This window comes from Gallus gallus, chromosome 1 (assembly GCF_016699485.2).
Source record: "Gallus gallus isolate bGalGal1 chromosome 1, bGalGal1.mat.broiler.GRCg7b, whole genome shotgun sequence".
Taxonomy (NCBI): Eukaryota; Metazoa; Chordata; class Aves; order Galliformes; family Phasianidae; genus Gallus; species Gallus gallus.
Window position 1 is genome coordinate 177,184,016 of NC_052532.1, and position 25,551 is coordinate 177,209,566.

General features: G+C 44.8%; 1 protein-coding gene across 3 annotated transcripts in view; it reads left to right on the top strand.

Annotated features, from left to right (window-relative positions):
• Positions 1–25,551, top strand: part of SPATA13 (spermatogenesis associated 13) — a 148,599-nt gene that overhangs the window by 60,314 nt on the left and 62,734 nt on the right. For 2 of the 3 annotated variants that reach the window (XM_015279108.3, XM_015279130.3), the window contains exon 1: positions 13,558–13,792. The exons of the other annotated variant lie outside the window; for it this stretch is intronic. In XM_015279108.3, the coding sequence (XP_015134594.2) occupies positions 13,595–13,792 (198 nt within the window). In that variant the 5' untranslated portion in view covers positions 13,558–13,594. Of the gene's footprint in view, positions 1–13,557; positions 13,793–25,551 lie in introns of those variants that run through there. 3 annotated transcript variants of the gene reach the window in all.

Here is a 25,551-nt window from a genome sequence, read left to right on the forward strand (position 1 = left end):
CTCTTACACTGTTTGTGTCTCCAGCCAGGCAGACTTCAGACAGGGATGTCTCGTTCACCCAGTATGGAGGTATCATTAAAAGGCACTTTGTTCATGCAAACAAATCTTAAGGTGGTAGGATGTTTTGATTCAAGACAAAACAGCAATTGCTTTGACCTGTCTGGAGGTATACACCATTTCCAAACTAACACTTAAATCTTACCCAGAGAGGGGATTTAAAAATGCAAGTCAGTTGGTGGGACACTTTAGAGTGGAGGTGTATTCTTTGTGAGTACCATCTTGAAGGCAGCCTTCCTTGACCAAATCAAGAGCTAGCCTGGAGTAACTCATCCCTTTATCATCATGGCACCTGTTGACTCCAGGTTAAATATTTGTGCATGTTTAAACTGTTCAAGGAGTTCCCCATCTAATGAGAAGACTCAATCTACTCCTGCTTATTGTCTTATCACCGCCATAGGTCAAACAGGAAGCCATGGGAAGTGCTGATGTGCCCTTGCAAGATGACAGTCAATATAAACATTCCCAGCAGTTACACCAGAGGGAAAGAGAAGTCCTTGCTGCTGGAAGCAGGCTTGAAAAATGGACACAAGTGAACTTAATAAAGTTCAATGAGGTTGAGTGCGAGGTGTTGTGCTTGAATCGGGGCAGTCCCTGTTCTGTACCATCTAAACATAGTAGATATCTCCAAAGGACTGAAAAAAACATCTATAAGTGTGTAAGGGTAGCCTGGAGAATTCATACTGACTGAATGCACATATTGGCTTAAAAGAACTAATCTGACTTCTCCTATGGCCACATGTGCACTTCACGTTTTGTTGTTGGTGGTGGTGTAAGAACAATGGATTTAACAACACTGCATTTCATGTTTCATCCTCAGAGCATTTGACAATTCACTGTAAGCCTCTAGGTCTGCTTTACATAACCACAGGATGACTCAGTAAATGTCAGCTAATCTCACAGTTGAAGATTCACTTCAGGGCCTCAAGGCCCAGAGTTCAGCACCAAAATTAGCAGCTCATCAGAGACCCTCACAGCAACACATCTAACACTTTATGCTCGGTGGCTTTTGCACCATGGTTTGTGGTTTTCACAGATGGACAAACATAGTTTGTTCTTTGCATTGACAGAGGGAAGTGGGTTTCCCTTCTACATCTGAATTACCCAGCTTTTCCTCAAACATGTTCCTTTTGGGATTACTGTCCTGGTCTCATGGCTGAGCAGCTATAAGATAGGTTTTGGTAGATTTCTCTGCTATTTTGTTTTCTTTGGCAGTAATAATAATTGCACTGCCCATTGATCTCAGCATCATGCCCAGCATCTCAGACAGCTCTCAAGGCCTGAGCTATAGAGCTATCTGCTCATGAAGTACCACTATGTGTAACAGATCATCTCCTTGAACCAGCTTCCAGCCATGTTGCTATTAATGCATGGCCCATAAAGGGAAGATGTTTGTAGGATGCTCGTTCCTTTTCCCTCCCAGCTTGCTCTGAGCTAGAGCACACAGCTGTGAATGCCTGTTATTGCTGATTACCTGACGATGAGCTTGCAAGTGAGGAATCTGTTCCTCTGTAATCAGGGCCTGATGGAAAGCTTCCTGGCCTGCAGATGTCTGAGAAAACCATTTGTTCTCATTCCATGCTGCACCGTGTGGGTGCTGTCATTATTTTCCCAGAAGTCCACCGCTGCTTTGTGTGTTATCAGGGAGCCTCTCTGAATTAGAAATGAGCAACCTAGGGTATCATCCATCAGCTAAGGCAAGAAGATCTCGATTACGTTTAATGGCTGTGTTACCATGTTGCACCCAAATACCTTTAATTGATTACTTCATTTCAGTCATCTCCAATTCAGAGTAAGAAAGCCAGCTCTCCAGATGTTAGCTTTCTAGAATCCCTGAAGGACTTTGATGTTGTGTTTCTTCTCTAGCCTTTCTCTCTGGAAATGCAATATGTAACGTGATGTTTTTTGAGGAGGAAGAAGGCGTTACTGTGTTTTCTCCTACACCTTCATATCTCACCAATGGAGTGAGTCGCCCAAGTGATTATAGAGGGCAAGAAACAACTGTTGTATACTGTCACAGTGTTGATATTATGTCATGGCATGATTTGCCAGTAGCTGTGAGGAATACGAGTGTTATTTCTGTTCTTTGCTACTGAGAAGATGGAGATGCTTGGCTTTTATCTGTGTAACTGCTGGAAGGGCTTTTCCTTGTGTGGTGGCCCTGCTCTGCTCAGCTGGAGTAGGACCCAGCTTGCTCTGCCTGAGACACACAAGTGTTCCCCAAATCTCACAGCTCCAGGGGCTGAGAATCAGACAGACTGCACCACAGGGTCTACATGCCCTTTCTTCAGGATTTCCTACATAAGTGGCACTAATAACAGTGTAAAATACTGAGCAAAGAACTGGTTAATTAAAACAATGCAGCCAGGACTAGCTGGTGCAAGCCACTGCTCCAAATAAAGCAGTGTTCTAAGCAACAATCCTCCTCGTACCTTTGCCTGGCTCCAGGATGAAGGAAAAGGGAAGGGAATGACTTTCAGACCCTTCCTTTGACATTTTTTTTCCAATTGCTACTGGATTTTGCATGGGTTTCTTGGGGCATTTGCAGGAGATGACATGATAAACGTCACATATCTGAGATGTAGGTCTGTGGTAGGCACCGACTGAGGATGTTTAAGCAGAGGAAGTAGAAGTGTTGTTGGTCACTGCAGAAAGACACCACCTGCCCAAAACCACTCATCAGAGACAGGGCACAGGCTGTCAGCATGCCATCTCCATGTCAGTGAGCTCTAAAATGGTGTCTCCAAGGCTGGCTACCATTCCTGGGTGGCAGAGGTCTACCTGAGGTGCCACACAGGTGTTATCTTTGCTTCCTAGAGAAGATATGTAGAGAATTTGACTCCAGTAAGATAGTCACTTCTCACAAGTGCTAAATTCATATATTATTTATTGTTCTTGCTTGTCGTTTCTGGAGTGTTGGCTTTTTGCTCAGCATTTCTATGAATTCTGACTTCTGTCTCCATTGAGTCTTTCAGAAATATGACAAAATGGAAAGCAAGGGTCTTTTTGTTAGTGAAGATTAAAAGATGCCATGAAGACGAAAAGACTGTTAGCAGTACCCCCAGGTCCTTCTCCACAGCTCTGTGCTCTGTCCATGCTGGCCATTTCTCCAGTAGGGCCCTATTCCTCATCTGCCTTACCTCACAATTTTCATGTCTTGATTCTCAAAGAGGCCCATTCTGGAGATAAAGGTCAGCAGGGAATGCAGGCTCTATGGGCACGAGACCAACACAAATCTGCTGGAATGAATCTGCAGATGACTGCCTGTGACTATGCTTGTGCCTTGTCAGTGGGTCTGTTAGTGACAAAAGGCTTTCCTGTGGCTGTTGTCAGTGACATCAGTATTATGAGCTCTCTTTGGCAGCCAAGTTACCTATTCTGCCTTTCTTGGCCTGTTGCCTTTGTCTCTCTGCCACTTTCTGGAACCATGACAAATATGCCCAACAAAGTAACATAACCATATGAAAAGAGAAAATACTGTAGTAGAATGCAAGTTTTGGTCCTATTCATGCCTTGTGAATAGAATATTATAGCTGGCATTACCAAAGAAGAGGTATTTAACTGTCTACACTTACTTTAATAATGCTGAGAGTAGGTTCTGCCTCACTTCAGACTCCAGAGAAAGCAGAAAGCCAATGGACTCTTACCATGGGTTTCAATTCTTGTCTCTGAGATGGTTTCCAGCTCAAAGCCATCTTTGGGGTCAGTCAACATCTTTTAGCACATCACATTCTATGTGCAGGTTTTGTGCCTTGTATCTCTCTGTAATTAGGCAGGCTTGGATTTACCAAGAGAGCCAAAGACATGTTAATAACCACTCACCTACCCTTTCTGAGTGTCCTCCCAGAGCCCTGCTGCAGCATGTGAATAAGTGGGTTGTGAACTTCATGAGGAAGCTTAAGTCCTCCCTCATGGCAAAGGCTACCATGAGTATGGTCTCCAGGACCATGGCACAAAGTAGAAACCATGTACCCACAGTCGAGTGTGGTGTTTCTCCTGGTAACCCTGTGCTGGGAGTGGTTTAGTGCACTGTGGTTTGGAATTTTGCTGGATTGCAAAAGGAACACTGGGACTCAGCTGATGATCTCTGTCATGCTGGGGTCTTGCATATGGTTTGTCTCCATCATTGCATCCAGCAGATTCAGGGATGTGTCTCACTCTCCTCATTGACCTGGCTCCCCTTCCTTTGTGTTCTGTAGATTTTTAGGTTCTGTCTCATTGCACATTAAAGGACCTATATCCCCCTTTCACTGACCTGGCTTACCATCATTTATGCAGTGGCCCTTTGCCAGAATTTGGGGAAGGAAAGCTACATTTGGTCATTCCTCTGAGCCAACTCTGAGGGATTTCCCCCGCTGCTTGCTAAAGTGACAGTGTTCCCTAGCTCTCCTCTGTCACTCAGTACATCCCCTTTCCATACTGAATCTAGTTTAATCGTCTGCTAATTAGCCCAACCACCTTGCTGCCTGGTATTTTCTGGCCCCTCTTGGACAGTTGCATCCCATCTGATATTGACATGTCTGGTCTCTCAGAGTTGCATACAAGACCCAAGAGCAAGGTCTTGCACCTGGATTATGGCAACCCCCAGTATGAGCATAATCTGGGAGATGTAAGCATGGAGCACAGCCCTGCCAAAAAAGGAGCTGGGGGTACTGGTGGATGAGAAGATGAACATGAGCCAGCAATATGTGCCCTCACAGCCCAGAAAGCCAATTGTATCCTGGGCTGCATGCAAATCAGAGTGGCCAGCAGGACGAGGGAGTGATCCTGCCCCTCTGCTCTGCACTGGTGTGGCCTCACCTGGAGTACTGCATCCACATGTGGAGTCCTCAGTACAGGAGAGACATGGAGCTATTGGAGTGCATCCAGAGGAAGACCACAAAAATGACCCAAAGGATTAAACACCTCTCCAAGGACAGGCTGAGAGCTGGGGCTGTTCAGCCAGGAGGAGAGAAGGCTCTGGGGAGACCTGAGAGCAGTCTTGCAGTATATGGAGGGGGACTGTAAGAAAGAAGGGGACAGATTATGCTAAAGAGTGTGTTGAGATGGGACAAGAGGAGATGGTTTCAAACTAAAAGAGAGGAGTTTTAGACTGTAGATAAGTAAGAAATTTTTCACAGTAAGGGTAGTGAGGCACTGGCACAGGTTGCTCAGAGAGGTGATGGATGCCCCGTCCCTGGAGTCACTCGAGGTCAGGCTGGATGGGACTCTGTTCATGGCAGGAGAGTTGGACTAGATGGCTTTTAAAGGTCCTTTCCGACTCAAACAATTCTATGATTCAGTTATCATAGTACCCAGAACACTGAATGCAACACCACCCATGCAGCCATTCATTCAACTGATCTGTTCTCCTCCTTCTGCCTGAGTTCCAGTCACCATCCAGGAGGACTGAGGAGAGCACTACCCGAACTCCTGATCCTTTCAGCATCTTCCCATGTGACAAAACTCTCTCTTAATATTTTGTAATTTCCTTGTTGCAGCCTCCTGTGCCCCAGCTTGAAAGAGTAGGAGTGGATAGTAGTCCTCTGGTTTTATCATACCCAATAGCTTCTTCTTGATGTCCTGAATGTGTGCCCCAGTGAACCTCTCTTGAGTGGTTATCCACGTAGCAAAAGGGGGCCTTGGTGCTTCTCAGTGAGGGGTCCCCAGTTGTTAATGCCCTTGTCTTTTTTAGACAGCTATTTATGTCCAAAGTAATATATTGTTATTCTCAAAGTGCCATTTCATACTGTTCTAAGAAGCAGGATTTCTATTTTTTTCTTAAATGAACAAACTAGCTTTATTCTTGTTGTTTTAAGTTAGAACCTGTAGGTAATAATTTAGTCCTTCTAAACAGGCCTTTTTAAAGTCTCAGAGGAATCCTAGACGCATATAATGTTTGTTCTGTAGCACATCTGTGTACTTTCACCTGAGTCATCTTCCCCCTACTTGCATTGCCTTTCGTTTACTTAAAACCAGAACCCACGTCTCTGGGCAAAGCGCTGCCATAAGCAATCCACGTGCTGCTACACAGCAGCCCATTGTGACTGACTGTTCCTCAGCAAAACTGAGTGACACCATCAGTGGGACCTCTGTGGCCTGGAGGATGATCCAGGCTAAAATGCAGAGCGAGCACTGAGACACCCAAGGTGTATTTTCCATGAGCAGAGCAGAACAGAGAGGCCATTGAACATGGGCAGGGGCATCAGACCAAGCACTGATGGGATGCACTCCACAGATCCCAAACAGGTGGGTGTCCTGGCTTGCTTACCAGGAGTTGGACAATGAGTTTCCAGAGGATGGGTGGAACAGCAGAGCTGCCTTGCGCAAATTATCTCCAGTTTTCTTGGAGTTGAGGCAGTGCTATGGATGTCTCAAGCCTTCTCTTTAGCCAATGTTTTGAAGCTTTCCTGCAGCTCTGAGGTTCAAAGACCTTGCAGGGTAGCTCTAAGCCATACTTCTTTTCTTCTCTTGCCCTGGTAGGCCTCCAAACATCTGGATTGCAGATCAGCACACAAAGTAATGACACGAAAAGCTCTGGCTTTCTTGCCTTGGTGAACAGATAAAAGTCATCAAACTCAGACTGAGATGAAGGGCAAATTCCAGTGCCACTTTCTGCTCTGTCTCCCGCTGCCAAGTGCTTAAACCCGCAGGCTGTGAGCAAGAGATGGCATGTAAAATATGAGAAGTGGCCAAGTTTATTTAATATGTTGGCTTTTCCACTGCTCTTAGTGCTGTTATCAGAACACTTAATTTAGTTACATGGAACAACGTGGAAAAATACTGGTGAGCATTAAGAGAAAAAACTTCTTCTAAGAATAAATTAACTATTAGACCCTTTGTATTGCTGGAAATCCAATCAGACAGTCATTACCTATAGGACTGATTAGTTTAAAGAAATGCTCAGCATCTTTTTTTATATATATATTGCTCAAAAAGCCTTGGGGCAGGAAAATATGAAGTCATCTCACCAGGATGGCAGCACTGATAGCACAAGGCTTTCTGAGCCATCTGCACAAGGTCTGTGCCCAGGTCCTACATGGCAGCTGTGAAATGGCCAGTGCTGGTGTGCTCAAGGTCATTCCTTCCAATCATTTCTTTGGAACTGGACCACTATTGCCAGGAGATGAGCTGAGGGGAAATCCCAAATAAGACAGGTGGTGTGGAAAGCCCTGTGTGTGACCCAATGGCCATCCCAAGCCAACTGGGCTCTACAGGGCTCACAAGGCTCATGTCATGCTGAGGCTGCAGTGAAGCTTTGCTATGGCAAGCTCTGTTCTGGGCATTCATCCTCATTTAGATGTGTTTCCCACAGCTACACTTTGCACTTTCCTTCTCTGGCTGATTTTAAAGTTAGTGCAGTGTGACTACGTAGTGCTGGGGAACCACTGCTGGGGAACCATGGGCTCATGCCAAAACTGTCTGAAACACGAGAACAAGCAGTGATCAACTCCTTGCTTCCACCTTGTTGTGAACCTTTCTATAACCAAGATGGGAAGATAGCTGCTCACTGAGAGTTTCTCAGGCTATGGCACCCTGCACAGACCCAGCATGGTTTACCTCCTTCCTTGTACCTTGTAGACCCCATGTGCCCTTCCTTGCATCCCGGCCTGCTATTGGGCTGCATTCCTCCTCCTTTCTTCCTCCTGCTGTCCTTCTGCCCATATCCTTGCTGTTCCTCTTGTTGCCAGCTCTGGTACAGCTCTGAGTTCTATTTTTTTTCCACTTCTCTCCCTCATCCCATGTGGGGAGAGCAAGCAGACGGCTGTGTGGTGCTGAGCAGCTGCTGAATTAAAGCACAACAGGGCACAGTTCTCTGCAGAGGCTGCTGGTGGACTTGGTGTCATGGCTTGGATTACATGCAGAAATATCACGTTAATAACGACACTATGGCTGCGACTGATCGAGTAACGCTGTGACACGAGGAGGCTGTGCTTGAGAAAGTATCCATCTCACATGTTCTGCCTCTCTCTGAGTGCTTTTCCTCCATGGAGGAGACTCATGGCCAGAGGAGGAAATACAAAACTGCCAGGCATGGCAGAACTCAAACTGGTCTTTCAACTTGCTGGGCCAGCTGAGCAAGAGCCTTGCACACCAGTGCTGCACGACCTTTGAAAGGATTCTCATTTTCAGAAGTCAAAATACCTCCCTGTGAACAGGAGAGTTAGAAATTCAATTGAAATTACTCCCGCATGCATTCAGTGTGTGCAACCTGTGCAGTGCAACAGCCAGTGAGGTAGGAGGCAGAACGTCAGCCTTAAAGTATGTGCTACAGGATACAAGACAAAAAGAAGTGTCGTTTCCAAAATGTTTCTGACAGAAAGCCAGTGGTGACTGCACCAGGCTGCTATGGTGTGCTGGCACTCAAGACCGATATTTGATGCTCCCTCAGTTTCCTTCCTCCTCTGCTCAGGTGCATTTCCTCATTGGGTGAGGGCTGTCTGGAGGAGGAGGGTGATGTCAGCATACCAAGGCTGGGTGGGAGCTGCTATGTGCTTACCAGCGGAGTAGGCAAGATTCACAGCGTGACTTGGTAAAACAGAAAGTAGCCATTAAAATGAAAGTACACAATCATATAATCATAGAATCGATCATAGAATCACAAGGTTGGAAAGGACCTACAGGGTCATCTAGTCCAACCATCTTCCCATTACCATTGCTACCACAAGCTACTAAACCATATCTCGTAGCTCCTCATCCAGACTCCTCTTGAACACTGCCAGAGATAGCGACTCCACCACCTCCCTGGGCAGCCATTCCAGTGCCCGACCACTCTCAGAGAGAAAAAGTTTTTCCTTATGTTGAACCTAAACCTCCTCTGGTACAACTTGTGGCCATTTCCTCAGGTCCTGTTTGTTGCCTGCAAGAAGAGGCCATCCTGATAGAAAGAGAATTTCATCTGCTGCTGTTTTCTTCCTGGTTTTTTGTTTGTTTGTTTGCTTGTTTGTTTTAATTTTAATCTTAATCTTAATTTTTTCCTACCGGAGTCTTTTGACTTTCCAGGTACCAGGTTTCCATCATTTGCAGAGGGGTTGGACTCGATGATCTGTAGAGGTCCCTTCCAACTCGTACAGTTCTGTGATTCTGTGATCTGAACTGGCTCACTGACTCAAAACTCCCAGGGCCCTGAAGTGCCAAGGAGTTGCACGGTAGTTTTAAAAAGATTAACACTTTCATGGGAGTAGTTCCTGTTTATGTGAAGAGGAGCTTTTCCTCTCCCTTTCGCAACAGCTGAATAGCGGGCCCATGCGGACCTAATGAGATTCAATAAGGCCAAGTGTAAGGTGTTGCAATGGGTTTGGGGCAGTCCTGGATATGAGTACAGACTGGGAGAAGAACTCATTAAGAACAGCTCAGCAGAAAAGGCCTTGGGATTTCTGGTGGATGAAAACGTCGTAATGAGCCAGCAGTGCACACTTGCAGCCCAGAAGGCCAACGGTACCCCTGGCTGCATCAATAGAGGGGTGGCCAGCAGGGAGAGGAAGGGGATTGTCCCTCACTATGCTGCCCTCGTGAGGCCCCGTCCGGAGAGCTGCATCCAGGCCTGTGGCTCCCAGCTCATGAAAGACATGGAGCTGTTGGAGAGGGTCTACAGGAGGACCACGAAGATGATCAGAGGGCTGGAGCACCTCTCCTATGAAAACAGGCTGAGGGAGCTGGGGTTCAACGTGGATAAGAGAAGACTCTGGGGAGACCTCATTGTGGCCTTTCAGTTCTTAAAGGGAGCTTATATACAGGGGGAAATCAACTTTTTGGTTTGGTCTGATAGTGCTAGGAAAAGGGGGGATGGCTTTAAACTAAAAAAGGGAAGGATTAGTTTAGATGTCAGGGGGAAATTTTTCACTGAGAGGGTGGTGAGGCCCTGGCACAGGCTGCCCAGAGAAGCTGTGGATGCCCCATACCTGGCAGTGGGATGGTCTTTAAGGATTCTTCCAACCCAAGCCATTCTATGATACAAAGTCTGGTTTGCTTGAACCAGTGAAGCAGCTACAAAATGAGTCTGGCTTGCTTCTCTGGTTTCTGTAAGATTTATCTCATTATACTGAAATAGATTTTAACTTCAGCTTTTGTAGGAGTGGGACACAAACCTTGTTTTCTTTGTTGTGTGATTTTATTCTGGATTTCATCATTTGTGGTCATGGAGAAGACTTCTAGGACTGCGTCCTGCTGCACTGAGTAGAATCTTTTGAAAATCATTTGGCCAAACCCAATTCACTTTTAGATCAGCCCTAAAATGGAAAGGAGAACTCTGAAAATTGACCACTCCTTTTTGCCACTTATGAAATGGTTTTCAAGACCCCCACTGCCAGTTGTAACTCAGCATTGCACTCTATAGGATAGTTAAGCGTACTTATAGAGTGCTCATGACTTGGCTTCAGGGGATCTTAAGATTCCTGTGTTGTCTCTGCTTTGTCTCCTCCTTTATGTTCAGGACGGCAAGCAAACCTCCCCACCCCACTGTGCAACATCCCATCAAACAGGCCACTGCACATAACTGTGTGCATGGGTCACTCCTAAAGTAATGCCTCTTATTTATTTTGATGTAAACTACAACAGATACAAAAAGCACAAGAACTCTGTTTGGTACAGCAGATTCTCAGCTGCAAAACACTGTTTCTCAACATGGTCCCCATCATGAACTTCACATTTTAACCAGGGATGAACAAGAGAATGGCTGTCTGGAACATAGCTTGTATTTCATACTGCTGTTGCCAGTGCTGAAATGCACCACCAGTGCCTCACTGTGCTCACATCCAGTGTTCGGTCTCTTCACATGTTCAGCAAGCGTTGATGAATGTCAGTGGATGCCATTTTTTTTTTTTTTGCATGGAGGCATTCAGGGACACACCTTTGCTCCATATGCTCTTCCATGTCAGACACCATTCTGTCAGACTGCCCCTCTGCTGCCATCTGCCACACGGCAACAACACGTGATGGGGTATTGGTGAGAAAGTTCCACCTCTACTGCCATACCACCAACATCCACCTCTGATGTTGTGGCCAAGGTCATAACATAGGAGGCCTCACTTTCAGAACCCTTCTCATAAATCTCTGCCCAATACCTGACCTGAATAATTAACCCTGAAAAATCTCGCTGAAAATCCATTGTCATGCAGAATGGACCATACAGATGAGCAGGTAATCAGGAACGGTCTTTTACAGCCTTCACTTCACCATAAATGCCAACCAGAATTCAGGAAGGATTAAGTGTTTCTAGAGGAACCACAGCATTTGCAAACACAGCACTGAGCAGCTGCTAATGCTTTGTGCAGGCAGCTCATGGGCCACAGCCCACTTCTTGCCTTCATTTACTCCTTTGCTTTCCCAACCCCACCATGAGAGGACACAGGACTTTAGTGCCATCCCTGCAGTGCGGTGATTCGCCTTCAGTAGCAGTCCCAGTAAGTGCAATTTTGCAAATTTCTGTTATCTCATGAAATCCCTGGGGTTATATTGCCTAACTGCTACAATGCCAAGTCATCTCTGTATCACAAAACAGTCTAATTATGATATAATTTATGAGTAAACAGTCCAAGGAGGATATCATCGCAATCTGGTCAAGAACAGATTCAGAAGTACAATGTTAACCAGTCTTAGTACAAACGGTACTGTGTATATTTACCAGGGGAGGTATAGCTGGAGTCCTGCTAAGTTATAGGATGTATACTACTGTTGTTGTTGTTTCAGTTAATAGCTTATTTCATGAAAATTGCATTCAATTTACAAAAGCGGAGAGACTTCAGTACTGGTATTGCTGCTGACAGCAGAGCATTTGTCTGTTTGATATGCACATTGTGCAGAAGGAAATCTGGTTTACTTCTGGCATACTTTTGCTAGATGGTAATGTGTTTTTCAAAGCCGAGTTGCTGAGTTTGTGAAGGCTGATTTTACACACCACGTGCAGAGAATCGCAGGCACTGCAGTCGGTTACCTTCTGCAAAAGCTCAGCTGCATGGCACTCCTTATCTACATGGAGATACAACAGCATTTCAGTCTGTGGGATAAGGGAATAATATTCTCCTGAGACAGCACAGGCACAGAAAGGCTCAGAGGGTATTCAACATTTGGTGTAATCAGCTGTAGCTGAGGGCCACTGTTTTGCCCACCAACCACTGCCCGTGGTCTGCAGGCAGAAATTGCACAATTACAGCGAGAGCAGCTGAGTGGGGCTGGTGAAATGGAGAAGTACGGCGTTTTGGTGGGTTGATTTTGGAGTGGGTCTGCTGCAGGAGCTACCCTGGAGGCCTCAGCACAGACATGGCACAAGGGAAATGAAGAGAGCAGAAAGGACACAGGGAAAGGATGAGGGGCACCCGCTGCCTCGCTTTTCCCTCTTTTCTTCTGAAGAATTTTCCCATTTAAATGACAGGTTGGGAAATGAGTGACGATTTTCAGCTCCTCTCCCACAGCTGGGGGCAAGGAAAAACAAATGGATGAAGATTTAGAGGGGTAGGGAGATGTACGGTGTGAGTTAAGTGAAAATCACTTGTGTGTTGTGGGGAAAGGTTGTGGCCACTTGTAATGAATGGCAGGGTTGGAGGAAAAGGGGTAGCAGGGTGCATAGCCTGAAATACTCAGTCCTTCACTCTATGTTCTGCTGTTTCCAAGCTTAAGCACAGATTTAATCTTGTCCAAAGACAAGTTTTCTTTAGTAAATAACACAGAATTCAGCTCTTATATAGGTCAGCAAATATGGAAGTTTTCAGAAGGCAATGCTGAGTGAGCACTGCAGTGCTGCAGGTAAGGCTCAAAGCAACTCCAGGTGTCAAGGTCCACTCAGTGTGACTTTAACCTCCCCACGTCCCCATCTGTTTGCTGCCATGGTTGGAAAAAGCCCTGCAGGGCAGCCTGGCTGTTACGTCCCCCAGTAGCTGTTGTGGTTTTATGAACTTCACTGGGGACTTTTCAGATGATTCAAGCATCTTTGGAGGGATCTGAACTCCTCAGAAGGAGCGGTGAGGCAGTGGCACAGCTGCCCAGGGAGGTGCTGCAGTCACTGTCCCTGGAGGTGTTCAAGAACCATGGAGATGTGGCACTGAGGGCCGTGGGCAGTGGGCATGGTGGGGATGGTTAGGCTGGATGATCTCAGTGGTCTTTTCCAGCCTTAATGATTCTGTGATTCTATGATAAATGTATGTTTATAAATCAGAGGAAAATCCAAAACGTTTTCAAACTTCCTTACAAGTTTCTAAACTTTTACTTCATGTGTGCATTCGAAATGAGCTTTTCTCCTTCGTTTGGGTAGAAATGACCCAAACTTCCTTCAAAGAGCTGTGGCAGTTCTTAATATTAACTACAGCTATGAAACGAGCCCTTGGTTAGGGTGTGAAGTTTCTGATGTATAAACATTCGCGCTCTTTATTTCACTCCTTACATAAATAAAACCACAAAATCCAGCACGCTGCAGGCTGGATAAATCTTTCCTACTGTGAATTGTTTGACGCAACTGTTTTCTGAGGGGGGCAAAAAACTTCAGGGTGGTTACTATGTCAACAGCCTGTGGGATTTGGGTGTTCTGCCCAGGGACGCGTGTCTTCAGAAGGCTGCGGGAGAATTTATGGGGCGTGCGGTGCTGACACTCACGCAGCTGTTTCTCCCACCCAGCCTGGGGGCTGCGGCTCCTGGGCAGCACAGAAGGGCTGGGAGTTTGGAGGAAGTCGCAGCACCTCTGCTGTCCTCTGTGCCGTGTGCTCTGTCCGGCTGTTTCTGGGGGAAAGATTTGTCTGTGCTGCACTTTGGACTGGTCCGCAGGGAGGTAAGATGGATCTTTCCCTGAAAGTTTCCTTTTCTGCTACTTTTTTCCCCCACTTTCCTCAAGTTACAAACCCTCTCTGCTACATCCGTCCATTTCTGAGTGCTTCTGCATGTGGGGACTGCTGCTGCCGTGACCCCAGAGCAGGGTGCTCAGCTCCACCGTCCTTTGCAGCCTTTGCAAACTGTGAAACATAACCCACCTTCAGGTGATGCTGTCCCCAGAGACCGGGGTTATTTCAGGGTCATAGGTGCTTGTTGTTGCATGGGGAGACCTGAGAGTGGCCTTTGGTATCTAACGGGGGGCTGTAAGAAAGAAGGGGACAGACTCGTTAGTAGGGTCTGTTGTTATAGGACAAGGGGAAATGGTTTCAAGCTGAAAGAGGGGAGATTTAAACTGGGTATAAAGAAGAAGTCCTTTACAGCTGGCACAGGTTGCCCAGAGATGTGGTGGATGCCCCGTCCCTGAAGACACTCAAGGTCAGGCTGGATGGGGCTCTGAGCACCTGGTGGAGCTGTAGGGTGTCCCTGTTCACTGCAGGGGTTTGGATCTTTAGTGGTCCCTTCCAACTCATATGATTCTGTGATTCTATGATTCTATGAAGTCATTCCTGTTTTTCTCTGATATATGCTAAAATGGGTGGGCAATGGTGGAAGCCACTGAGGGGAGGTGGGTGCTGCCAGGGACGCAAGCAGAGGTGCTGAGGATGCTTCTGGGCTGCTGGCTGCCCTGAGCAGACACTGCCCCACGCAGAGGCTGCACAGCCCATTTGCTGGCTGTGCCTCCCAGCTCAGCTCTCCTGCATTCCTGCTGCCACGTCCTCGTGCGCTGCAGCTCGTCTGCTTTGGGCTCCAGCTTACCCACGGGATTTCGGAATCCATCACACAAGCACATTTTTTTACAGGGGAAGTGAAGCCAGTGTGTAGCATTTTCTGCTTCGTTTACACCCACAAACTCTCAGTGTGAAAAAGCTACTGCCTTCTCTGCTCCTGTTGCTGGCACCAGGAAACCCCCTCTTGCAGAGACACAGGGGGCCTCGTGCATCAGGCCACAGAAAATCCAGCTCAGGGCTCCTGTAGGAAAAGAGCAGCTGTGTGGAAAGATCAATAAACATGACCAGTTGCTCCAAGAGTCATAAAATGGAAAGACTCTGCAAAAGAAAATGTGTGGCAGGGACTCTGGCTCCAGACCCTGCAGAAGTCCTGGGAAAGGCAGTCATTCCTGGGAGGTCTCAGAAGTGTTTTGTATCAGTGGTTCCACACTTAAAAATATTTGTTTTAGGGGAGGAAATCAGAGGCGTAGGAACAAATACTTACCTATGCAAAAGGAGGGCTTGTTTACGCTTGGTACATTGGAGAAATTGTTTCTATGTGGTCTGCAAAAATGTGACATTCGCAGTGCTGCCCGGTGACTCAAGTGAGGCTGAAGTGTTTGGGGATGCATAAAAGCCGCGAGGAAACTTACCATTCCAGTGCACTTTTCTTCTTTCTGCCTGTTTTCCCATGTAGCTTCTTTTAATCTGTGTATTTCCTTCAGCTTTTCCACAGTGCAGAGGACAGAATGACCCCTCAGGAAGGCATGGCAGCCCTGTGTTTCTTGGCTCTTACCTCTCCAGTCTTGCAGGCCCCCATGTCCTCCTGGCATCCCTCCCTGCCACCACCTTGCTCTCCCAGTCCCTGCTGGTGGGGTCCTTCCCCATCGCTTACATCTGCCTTGGCACAGTCACTGTATGGACTATACTTGAGGCAAGAGCTCTTCCATACCAGTGAGTGGCAAACTGCCTGTCCTACTGCATGGTGGTGAAAAGGACATCTGAGCCCCATGTGCTTTCAGCTCCAAACGTCTCTTTACAGCAACTCTGCACTCTCACACATGGTTTCCAAAGAGACTGGTCCAGCCCTGTTTGGCTTAGAGAATACTATTTCTGGCCCTGGTTTGTACTGGATGGATCCTGTCATGTCCTAGAAGCAGAGAAATCACATGGAAGTCTTGATAAGGAATTACTGCCATTGATGTCATTCATGGATGTAGAATCTGTGTCTGTGGTTAAAAAACATGGTTAAAAAAAAAACTGTAGGAAAGATCACTTTGATCTCCTTTAATTAATTAATTTATTTAGTTGTTTGTTTATTTGTGGGATTAGAAAAAAACACGTTGCTATTCCACACATATTTGCAGCCACTGTGTTGAGAGCACCTACTCAGAGTGTGGGTGTGACTGTTTGTGAGCCAGGAGTGAAGCAGAAGTGAACTGAGCACACAAGGTAATCCTTCCATCCTCAGACTCCAGGAACCTTCATCCATTTGGGAATGATTTTGAATCTACTCGAGTTTCAGTTCTGTAAAATCCCATGTGCAGACCCCAAACTAGACTCAAGAGCCAGAATTCTCTCTCTGATCCAAAGAAAGAAGGTGTTATTTATTAAGTCCTTAACATGACCCACGGGGGCTTAATCTACCTTTTATTTGCTCCTCTTTGTGAAATGGGACTATCATTGATCTTCATTTATCAGAAAGCCACCATCAGAGTCCTTGCCTTCCTCCCACAGAGAGTGAAGTTACACACTGCTCTTCGGATACATACACCAGACTTTTCTGATGTCAAACTTAAGATAGCTGGGACAAACCTGAGGTGAGGGTATCTGATGTTATCCGAGAGAACTGAAAGATCAATGAGAGTAGCCTATGTGATGATCAGCCGTGATCAGAATTTGACAGTGGTCTTCCAAGGACCAACCTTAAAACAGATGAAGAGATGAAGGTACTGCCTTTCAGCTGCAGGCACAACTCAATCCTAATTCATTGACTGCCATGCAATTACTAAGCGTCATGCTGTCGTCCCACAAAGGAAGAAATGTATCTGTGCATCACATGTAACAAAAGGTGGCATTTTTGGACGCTGACTTGTGGACCAGTATTAGAACCCAAAGCAGTGGTGGAGACATCTAGATCTAATTGGAAAGAGAAGAGCCATAAAACCACAGGAATCCCAGGAAGATGTAGGAGAGCCACATGATTCTGCCCATGGGTAGGGATTTTGTCTCATGCGTAGGGTGGGCTGCGCCTCCCTAAAACTTGGGACTTGCTGCGTGTCCATCATGCATCACATTCCCTGCACAAGATGTGCACGTAGATGGCAGCATCATGTCTGAGGGGCTCATAGGCGTTGCAGCCTTTGGTGTGCTGTAATCTGAAAATACTTGGCAAATGGCCAAATCCCTTCTGTTCCAAACAGACTATTATTTATTTATTTGTTTATTTATGATGGAGAAAGCAGTGCTGTTTGGGCTGGTAAAGCTAACAAAGGAACTTAAAACCATGCCGGTTTTTCCTTGCCCTCCTTTTTGCAAATTGGCTGGCATAATTTCTAAAGATACAGCTCATCAGTTCAATGCCCAGCTTCCTAGAGAGAGCTGGATACCAGGATTTCCATGTAACCTTTGTAAATCTCTTCCAAAATCTTTCGCCTTTCAGTGGATTAGTACAATCAGTAAGCAAATCTCAAATGAATGAGGAGCAACCAAACATGTCAAAGCGGTGAATGACTAATTGGTGCTTGTCACCATTCTTCCAATTTGCAGTGACAGTTCCTCCTGGTAGCACTGAGAGGCATCTGTTCTCAGAGAGGCCAGAAATCCTGTTGGACCATTTCATATGTAATTGTATGTTTTTGTTTCTCCTTTCCTAAGCACAGCAGCATGTTCTCCTATAAGGTTTGAAAAGAACACCAACCTACTGTATCTGTTAGCATTCCTCGTTTCTTCTTCTATTCTATTTTGTCATCTAAATATGGCTGCCCTTTGGATTCCGACTCATAAACACAAGGAGCAGTATAATTTGACAGTCCTTGATGCCACTCTCTGCATACTCCATTTCCATAGCCTTAGAAGGACATAAGCAGAACTCACTTCCAAGAGTTTACGAAGCAGTTCTGATAAACAGAGACTGTTATTCAGATAAAAAGTTGATGAGTTGGGTGAATTTTTAGAAAGAATACTTAAAGGGAAGGGAATAAAGGGCAATGATTTATGCCTGTTGGAAACATTTCATGGGGCTACATCAGAAATATTTATATTTTGTGAGTTGTTTTAAGGTTTTATTGTAAGCAAATGAGGATACATCATTTTTAGCTGTTCCCCATTCAACTGAATATTCCAAATCACAGAACGTATACATTTCTTTTCTGGAAGAAAATAGTAGTGATGCAATTGCAGATCATCAGTCAGGTGATTTAGGAGTTTTATATCTCATGAAATGGTGCTATTGTAGTCTATTTAAAGCACATATAAGAGTCGGACAGTTGCACTGAGTCAGTCTGTGGGAAGATGAACTCTCCAGAGGACAGACACCCTACAGCTTTCCCTGCTTGCTGTGACACAGAAGACCACTGCATGGATGTGTTTCCCAGCTGAGGTCTGAGAGATGAACTTGAATAAAGCTCCAGATGCATTTAATTAGAGGATTCTAACGAGCTTCCCACCTAGGCAGGAATTCAAGCAGGCTGTTCACAGCTGTGGGTGTTTCTGTGGCAGCGCAGCACATTAGCAGCTATCTTCATATGCCCTGTGCTTCACCCTATGAAACCAGTAGCCCAAATTCACAGCCTGAACCCTTAAAATGTAATTTAAAGTCCTCTTGGTCTGATTTAGATTTAAGCAACATAGCTGATACAGTTAGTAATTGATCAATTAGTAAAGTGAAGCAAAATCACATGAGTTCTAATCTGCTGACTTAGGTATTTTATTCCTGGTGTGACTCATTCATGTCCCTGTGCAGAGCTTCAGTAGCTGGCAGTACTGACTAAAACAACATCAATTGCAAAATACTGAGACAAGCGTGGAGCCAAGGATTGAACCTGGCTCATGCCAAGGATGGCTGGGACTTTGTTGTAATAACCTAAGAATAATGTGGTAAACCATTATATACACACAGGTGAACATACATACACACATACATGATTTTAATGATGGTAGGTGTGCTAGGTATGTAATGAAAATATGAAGTGCATCATGGTGCACTGGTTGCAAGCCTTCCTTATCTGAATTCCCCCAAGGCAGAGTTTCAATAGTTGCTATGTGTTAAGCCATATGTTTGTGAGGAGAGGTGTGACTATGGATCTCAGTGTGTTAACTGAGCCTGTGCCTGTGCTGGGAAAGGTAGTACTGGAACAGCAGGGGCTGTTTTGGCTTTTGGGGTGTACTTTGTGGCCTTTTCCCATTACCTTTGGAGAAGAAGAGATCAAACTGATTCTTTAGAATCCATGTTTTACCCATAAAATTGCATGACTCCCTCTCCTCCCCTCCCCTCCCCTCCCCTCCCCTCCCCTCCTCACATAGTTCCTGTCCCCAGTCGTCTATTTCTTTATAAGTAGCTCCTCTTCACTGAAGGCAGTTTCCCAGCTTTCTGCCAGCCACGTTTGCCTTCAGATCTGTGTGTAAAATCCCACCCAGCTCACAGTCAGACTGAAGAGTCAGCCAAAACCCAGGCAACCCTCCCCCACTTTTTTAAATTAAGCACTGCATTTTCTTGTCTTCAGTCACACAGTATTAGCCTGTATTCATTAATCATCCTTGCTAATGCACAAGAAATACCTCATTTTGGTTAATACCGTGTTCTGAGGGAGAGATGGTTCTTTGTATTTGTTGGTCCTTTGAGAATTAGGTTTTGCTGTTCTCAAAGTATTAACACTGCATGGAGCCACGTGGTCCTGGAGGAGTTGTTCTGCTGGTACTAATGGGATTACCATTAATGGGAGCAAGAAAATGGTGTGCAGGACTGAACTCCCAATTCATAGAATCATATATTCACTGAGGTTGGAAAAGACTTCCAGGATCATCCAGTCCAACCTTCCACCTACCACCACTATTTCCTCACTCAAACACGCCCCTCAGTACAACATCTAAATGCTTCTTGAACACCTCCAGGGACGGTGACTCAACCACCTCCCTGGGCAGTCAAACACAACAGTCTTCAACAGTAACACGTAATGTGGTTTACCAGAAGACTTACCTGTTACAGAATTTTAAGCCAGCTGCAAGGAGTAATGGAATGCAAATTTCAACAGCCAGCCTGTTGAACAAAATCTTAATCTATATGTACTTATGCTGGAGGCATGTAGTGCCAAATTAACAAGGAAAACACCTACACTGTTGGAAAGAATTAAATGTCTGAGATATGACATCATTAACTTTCTGCATCTCTTTGCCTGCCTTGTCTCCCTGGTGGGAAAATTAAAAGGGAAAAACACTATACCTATTGCAAAGGAGAAACAACAAAAATCTTCTGAAAATGAACTTTTGTCTAAAATCTCCATTCAGGACACTTGAGTTTTGAGCCAGTAAAGTTTCTCAATACTGCTTACCACAGGATCCATAGCAGAGATGGATTTTTGAACTGGAATAATTTTTGAATATGCTTTGTGAGGAAGAAAAGTGAGAATATTAAGCATCCAAGTAGAATGGCCGCAAGTGGGAGCAGACCTTTACCAAGAGCTTAGCTGCATTAGCCACAGACCTTTACTTCCACTGATCTGCTGCAAGTGGGAACCCACTGTATGTTCTGATTTCTGTGCAGACCACACTGCACTGTCAGGAGGATGGCAGCAAGAGAGAACTTTCTAGCAGAGTGGTGTATGTGAAGGCCAAGTTTGGCAACATAAATGAAAGGTTGTAGAAGACAATGAAGTCCCAGAAAGAGAAACGACGTGACTATTGAGACCTAAATAGGCTGAAAATGGAAACTGTGCAAATATCACAAGTGTTATCACACAGAACAGCTGAGGTTTTATCCTCTCCTAGAAGGTATAGACATATTTCAGTTTTCAAACCAGCTTTATCAAGGCACATATAGTATCTTTAATGTCTATGAGGTACAGAGAAATAATCATTAGCCCACCAATTAATTTAGACTCAAAAGGCAAAATGTAGATTAAATGAAGCTTTTTCCTTCCCTTAAAGAAACATTATTGTTGAAGTGTCATTAAACACAAAACCATTTTGTTTTTTTTTGCATGGCACTAAAAAGTCCCCAGAGAACTGGAGAGGATACCCCATTCATAAGTGTGCTCAGAAATTTGCATTTGGGAAGTAGCAGGGGAGTGGAGCAGTGGGAATGCACAAATTCACTCATGTGACTGGTGGGCTGGTCCTGACACACAGCCTCTTGCAAACTGATGTCCTACCAGTCGGCAAGGAAATCTGATAGATCACAGAATCACAGAAGCATAGAATCAGCCATAGAATCATAGAATGCCTTGGGTTGGAGGGGACCTCAAAGATCATCTAGTTCCAAGCCCCTGCTAACCACTAGATCAGGCACTAGGTCAGGCTGCCCAAAGCCCCATCCAACATGGTCTTGAACATCTCAGGGATGGGGCATTAATCATTGACATTTCATCACAAATACAGTTGTTTCATACACTTTGATAAATGTATTTAGTGTTGTCTGCTTACTTTATGCTTCCTAACAGATCTGTGTAGTTTTTTCTAGTACAGTTTGTCAAAGGAATTGAGTCTGGGGTCCACATGAAGAGATGGGGGCTACTTAGCACACACAAACCGCAGGGAAAAGCCCACTTAACCAAGGTCCAGTCAGGAGCAAGCTCAGTGCCTGCTAACTCCCACAGCTTCCTGCAAGCTGTCTGCTGACTGTTAGGGTGGATGGAATGCAGAGTTTAGGGCTCTGACGGCTCTCTTGTGTGTGGGCTCTCTCACCATGCTATATCTTCACTTAAATCTGAGGGCCAGGCTACATGTATCAGTTCTGGGCTGCAGTGGAATCCTTGGGAGCACTGCTGCTCCTGCCCTCCGAGAGAGGCTCCTTGACCACAGCCTGCATTTTTCATAGGTAGAATGTTGTATTTAGTCTTTCCATGCTTTGTCTTATTTCTTCATGCTGTGCAAATGGTTTATTCTTCCACAGAATATTTGATTAATCGTGTCAAACAAACTCAGAAGCAGATTAAGCACACTGTAACCTGGCTCTGCTTGTACACTGGGCTGGCTATATGCATGATCCTGGAAGTCATCACTGCTTTTTTGGAGGTCATTTCTCCCACTGCTGCGTGCATCAATATGAGTTAATTTGGTGTACAAGAACCAGCTGCCTCATATATATTTCTTTTCTTCACCAAAACCATCTCTTTGGACTCAGCTGTTGCATGCTCATTGAAAGTGACCTTGGTTTAAGTACTAGTCATCAGCTGCATGCTGTTAGATTTAGTAAGTAATTCATGCTTTCTTTATCTGTGCTATCTTTCTTCATTTCATCTTTTGACGAAATTAAGCAGAAATGTTAAATAGATATTTTTGTAGCTTACACTTTCAGCAATTTCTATTTTATTACATTTGTGGCTCTGGCTCAAACTTCCCACCGCTGCTGACGCACTCCAAAGTTCTCGTTCACCCTTTCATCTCTCCGACATTTCCTACGATGAGAAAATTCAAAAGGCTTTAATACACACGTGTGGCAGTCGAAAATAAAAGTCTGTTGTAATGTTCAAAGTTCAGACATTAAAGAGCTCCCCGAACTGCCCACTCAGGGCAGGACAGACGCGGCAACAGTTGCTGAGCTCAACTCATGTACTTTGTTAGATGTTTCCTTCCTTTTAATGAAAGAAACTTCTCACTCTACAAGAGATCCTGCATTCATTTTTACTATTGTTAGCACTGGCATAATGAGGAGTGTACTTCCTTATTCCTGTTCCCTTCTATTTTCTACTAACTCTTAATTATGATAATTTTGTGTTCTACTTGCATATGGAAGAACTCAAGTAAAGTGCTCAAATGAAACCAGGATCTGTCCCTGCATTAATACTGCTGCAGAGACTGAACTGCAGAGTGCTTGTTTCTAAGAGGGAGATGTCACATCTCCAGGTGAAGCCAATAAAATGGTTCATCTATTTAGCAGATCAAAGGAACCAAATTAAAACCTGAATAATAGTAATAGTAGTAGTAATAATAATAACAACAATGAGGAAAAATGCTCCGGTTAGCCAAGTAAAATCAACGCAAAAGTGTTAAAGACAAATATTGCACAGAAACTATCTTTAAAATGAAGTTCCTGTGTGATGCTATCAATTTGCAGATTAGAGATAACTCATGGGAAAAATTTGGCAGGTTATGACACTGCAAAGTTAATTACTGAAAGCTGTCTTTTCTAAATCACCAGCTTTCTACCAAGTCCTACAACAGGACTTTAAATTCACCCTGAGCTGAAGTGCTTTCCTTTTGGCCTTTGCGACTTGTTCTCCTTGCTTATGACAAAGCTCAGCATTTTTAAGTACAGTGATTTGGAACTGTTTGATGTTCCAAAGCTATTGCCTTGTTCCAATGTGTTAATCGGGACCTTGTAATTAAAAGTAACCTCTCAGCAATGAACCAAGGGCTCCATGGCTCCTTGGTATGCTGGGTGGTTAGTTGCTGTGTAAGAACATTTTTGTGTTTCTGATGGAACGGCTTAGCTATCCAGGAAGAAAGCAGACCTGGTGGACAAATACCTTGCTGCTACACGCTTTTGTAACACACTAGAGAAATGACTGATGTGGAACATGGCATTCTTGGTGCCCTGACTGCTAAGAGAGGAATGAGGGTTTTTTGGGGAACTGATGGCATTCATCAGCAGAGCTCTGACTGTGTGGCTTGTAAAAATGTGGAGTGAATTAAATACATCTGTTAAAACTGGATGACAGCGTAAAATATTAATAGTATGTAGAGAACATAGGGGAAAAAAATATCAAGAACAGCATACATTTAAGGAATGAATTATTTGCTTATGATTTATAAATCATTAAGGGGGATTCCTGCAGTCATTGAGATCAGGAATCCCCCTTAATGTTAGAAGAAGCAAGAGTAACCATTGTTTAAATGTTTGGGCAATAGTCCACAAACCTAACTAGCATATCTGCCTACACGCTCTCTGGCCAAAACCTCTCCCCTTTCTCAACCCCCCTGGAAAGCCTTCCTTCCTGTTTCTTGCATCACCTCCCTTCCAACATGTCTGTCTGTAGGGCTGGAGGCACCCACTGCTCCGCTCCCTCAGGCAGGATGAGGCTTTCAAACAGACACAGCATCGCCCAGGCAGGAGATTAAAATCAAACTAAAGGGAATGCATTTCACCCACTGTACAAGTTAATTATGGGAAGTCAGTGAATGTGGGGATGTGGAAGCCAAAGAATTAGTGAAAACAGAAAGGAAGCAAGAAAATTCATGAAAGATTCTCAGAACAGAACTGAAAAACAGTGCTTTCTGGATGCAGCTGGTGATTTAGGAGGATCCCAACCTTTAGATTGCCATGAGAAAGTAAAATAGAGGACAAACATTTCTGTGTTTGTGTTGTTTCGTGTTCTTCCTTAAGCCTCTTGGAGACAGGATGGTTGGTGAGATGGAATTTTGGAATTTAGTCCAGTTCTAACAACGTTCTCTTGAGAAGGAGATTCAGAAATCTGGCTAAAAGTCTTGTGCTGGATCTTTCACTATTTGTTTCCAGTGTATCTGTTTCTTATTTTAAGTATTGACATCCATTTGGTATCTTTTCAAATTCTGTATTTTATTAGCTGCACTCTAATTTCAAACTTGCTCACCACTGGCAGTACTGAAAAGATAATGCCCTTGATGAAGATTTTACATAGTCTTCCTTACAAAATGAGCTTTTATTATTGAAGAATATAAACAAGTTCTGCGATTCTGGATGTAATCTTTTGCAGAACAGCATGACAAAGAAAAAGAGGGAGAGAGAAGACGGCCGGAATATTTCCATCTGGCTTTTTGGACTTTCAGGGACTTTCAGGGCAAAGGACACCAGTGTCTTTTTTGTACTGATGCTAGCAATAACAAAGTGCTATCCCTTCAGAATCCTACAAAGAATATTCCGGTGCTGAAGATTCAATTAATTCATCAGTTTACCTTAGCAGCAGCAAGGTGTGCAGCTCTTTGGCTGAGGAATTAATCTTCTCAAAGGCTTTAAAATGTTTTTAAAAATAAAACCAGATCACTTAGAACACCTTTTCAGGTGATGGTTGTTAATCAGATCTCCTTTGCATCCAGTGTCCAGGCCTAATTGCCTTATTTGACCCCGTGATAAATTGATCTTATGAATGAGGCTATGCCTGGATTATCTGCAATTGCTAACTTAAATATTCTTACAAGGCCTACTTTGTTTTGCATGGAGCTGTTAAGATTGAGATGTCTTAATGTAGCTGATACAACAACAAGCAGCCTTGCCTCTTTTTATCTTCTTTTTCAATTTAGTGGATGAAAAAAAACATGAGCCAAAAATATACGCTTGCAGCCTGGAAGCCCTACAGTATGCTGGGCTGCAGCAGAGAGAGAGAGGGGATGGTCCCTCTGAGCTCTTGTGAGGCCCCACCTGGAGTACTGAGTCCAGGTCTGGGGCCCCCAGCACACAGAAGACATGGAGCTGTTGGTGCGGGACCAGAAGGGGCTACAGGGATATTCAGAGGGCTGGAGCTCCTCTCCTGTGAAGAAAGGGTGGGGGATCTGGACTTGTTCAGCCTGGAGAAGATAAGGCTGTTGGGAGGCCTCATTGTGGCCTTCCAGTACATAAAGGGAGAATACAGGAATAGTGGAGAGAAACTCCCAGCAGTACCAGTTCTAGTGACAGGAAAAGAGGTAATGGTGCTAAACTAAAATGGGAGATTTAGACTAGATATTTGGATGAAATTCTTCACTATGAGGCGCTGGCACAGCTGCCCAGAGAAGCTGTGGATGCCCCATCCCTGGCGGTGTTCAAGGTCAGGTTGGATGG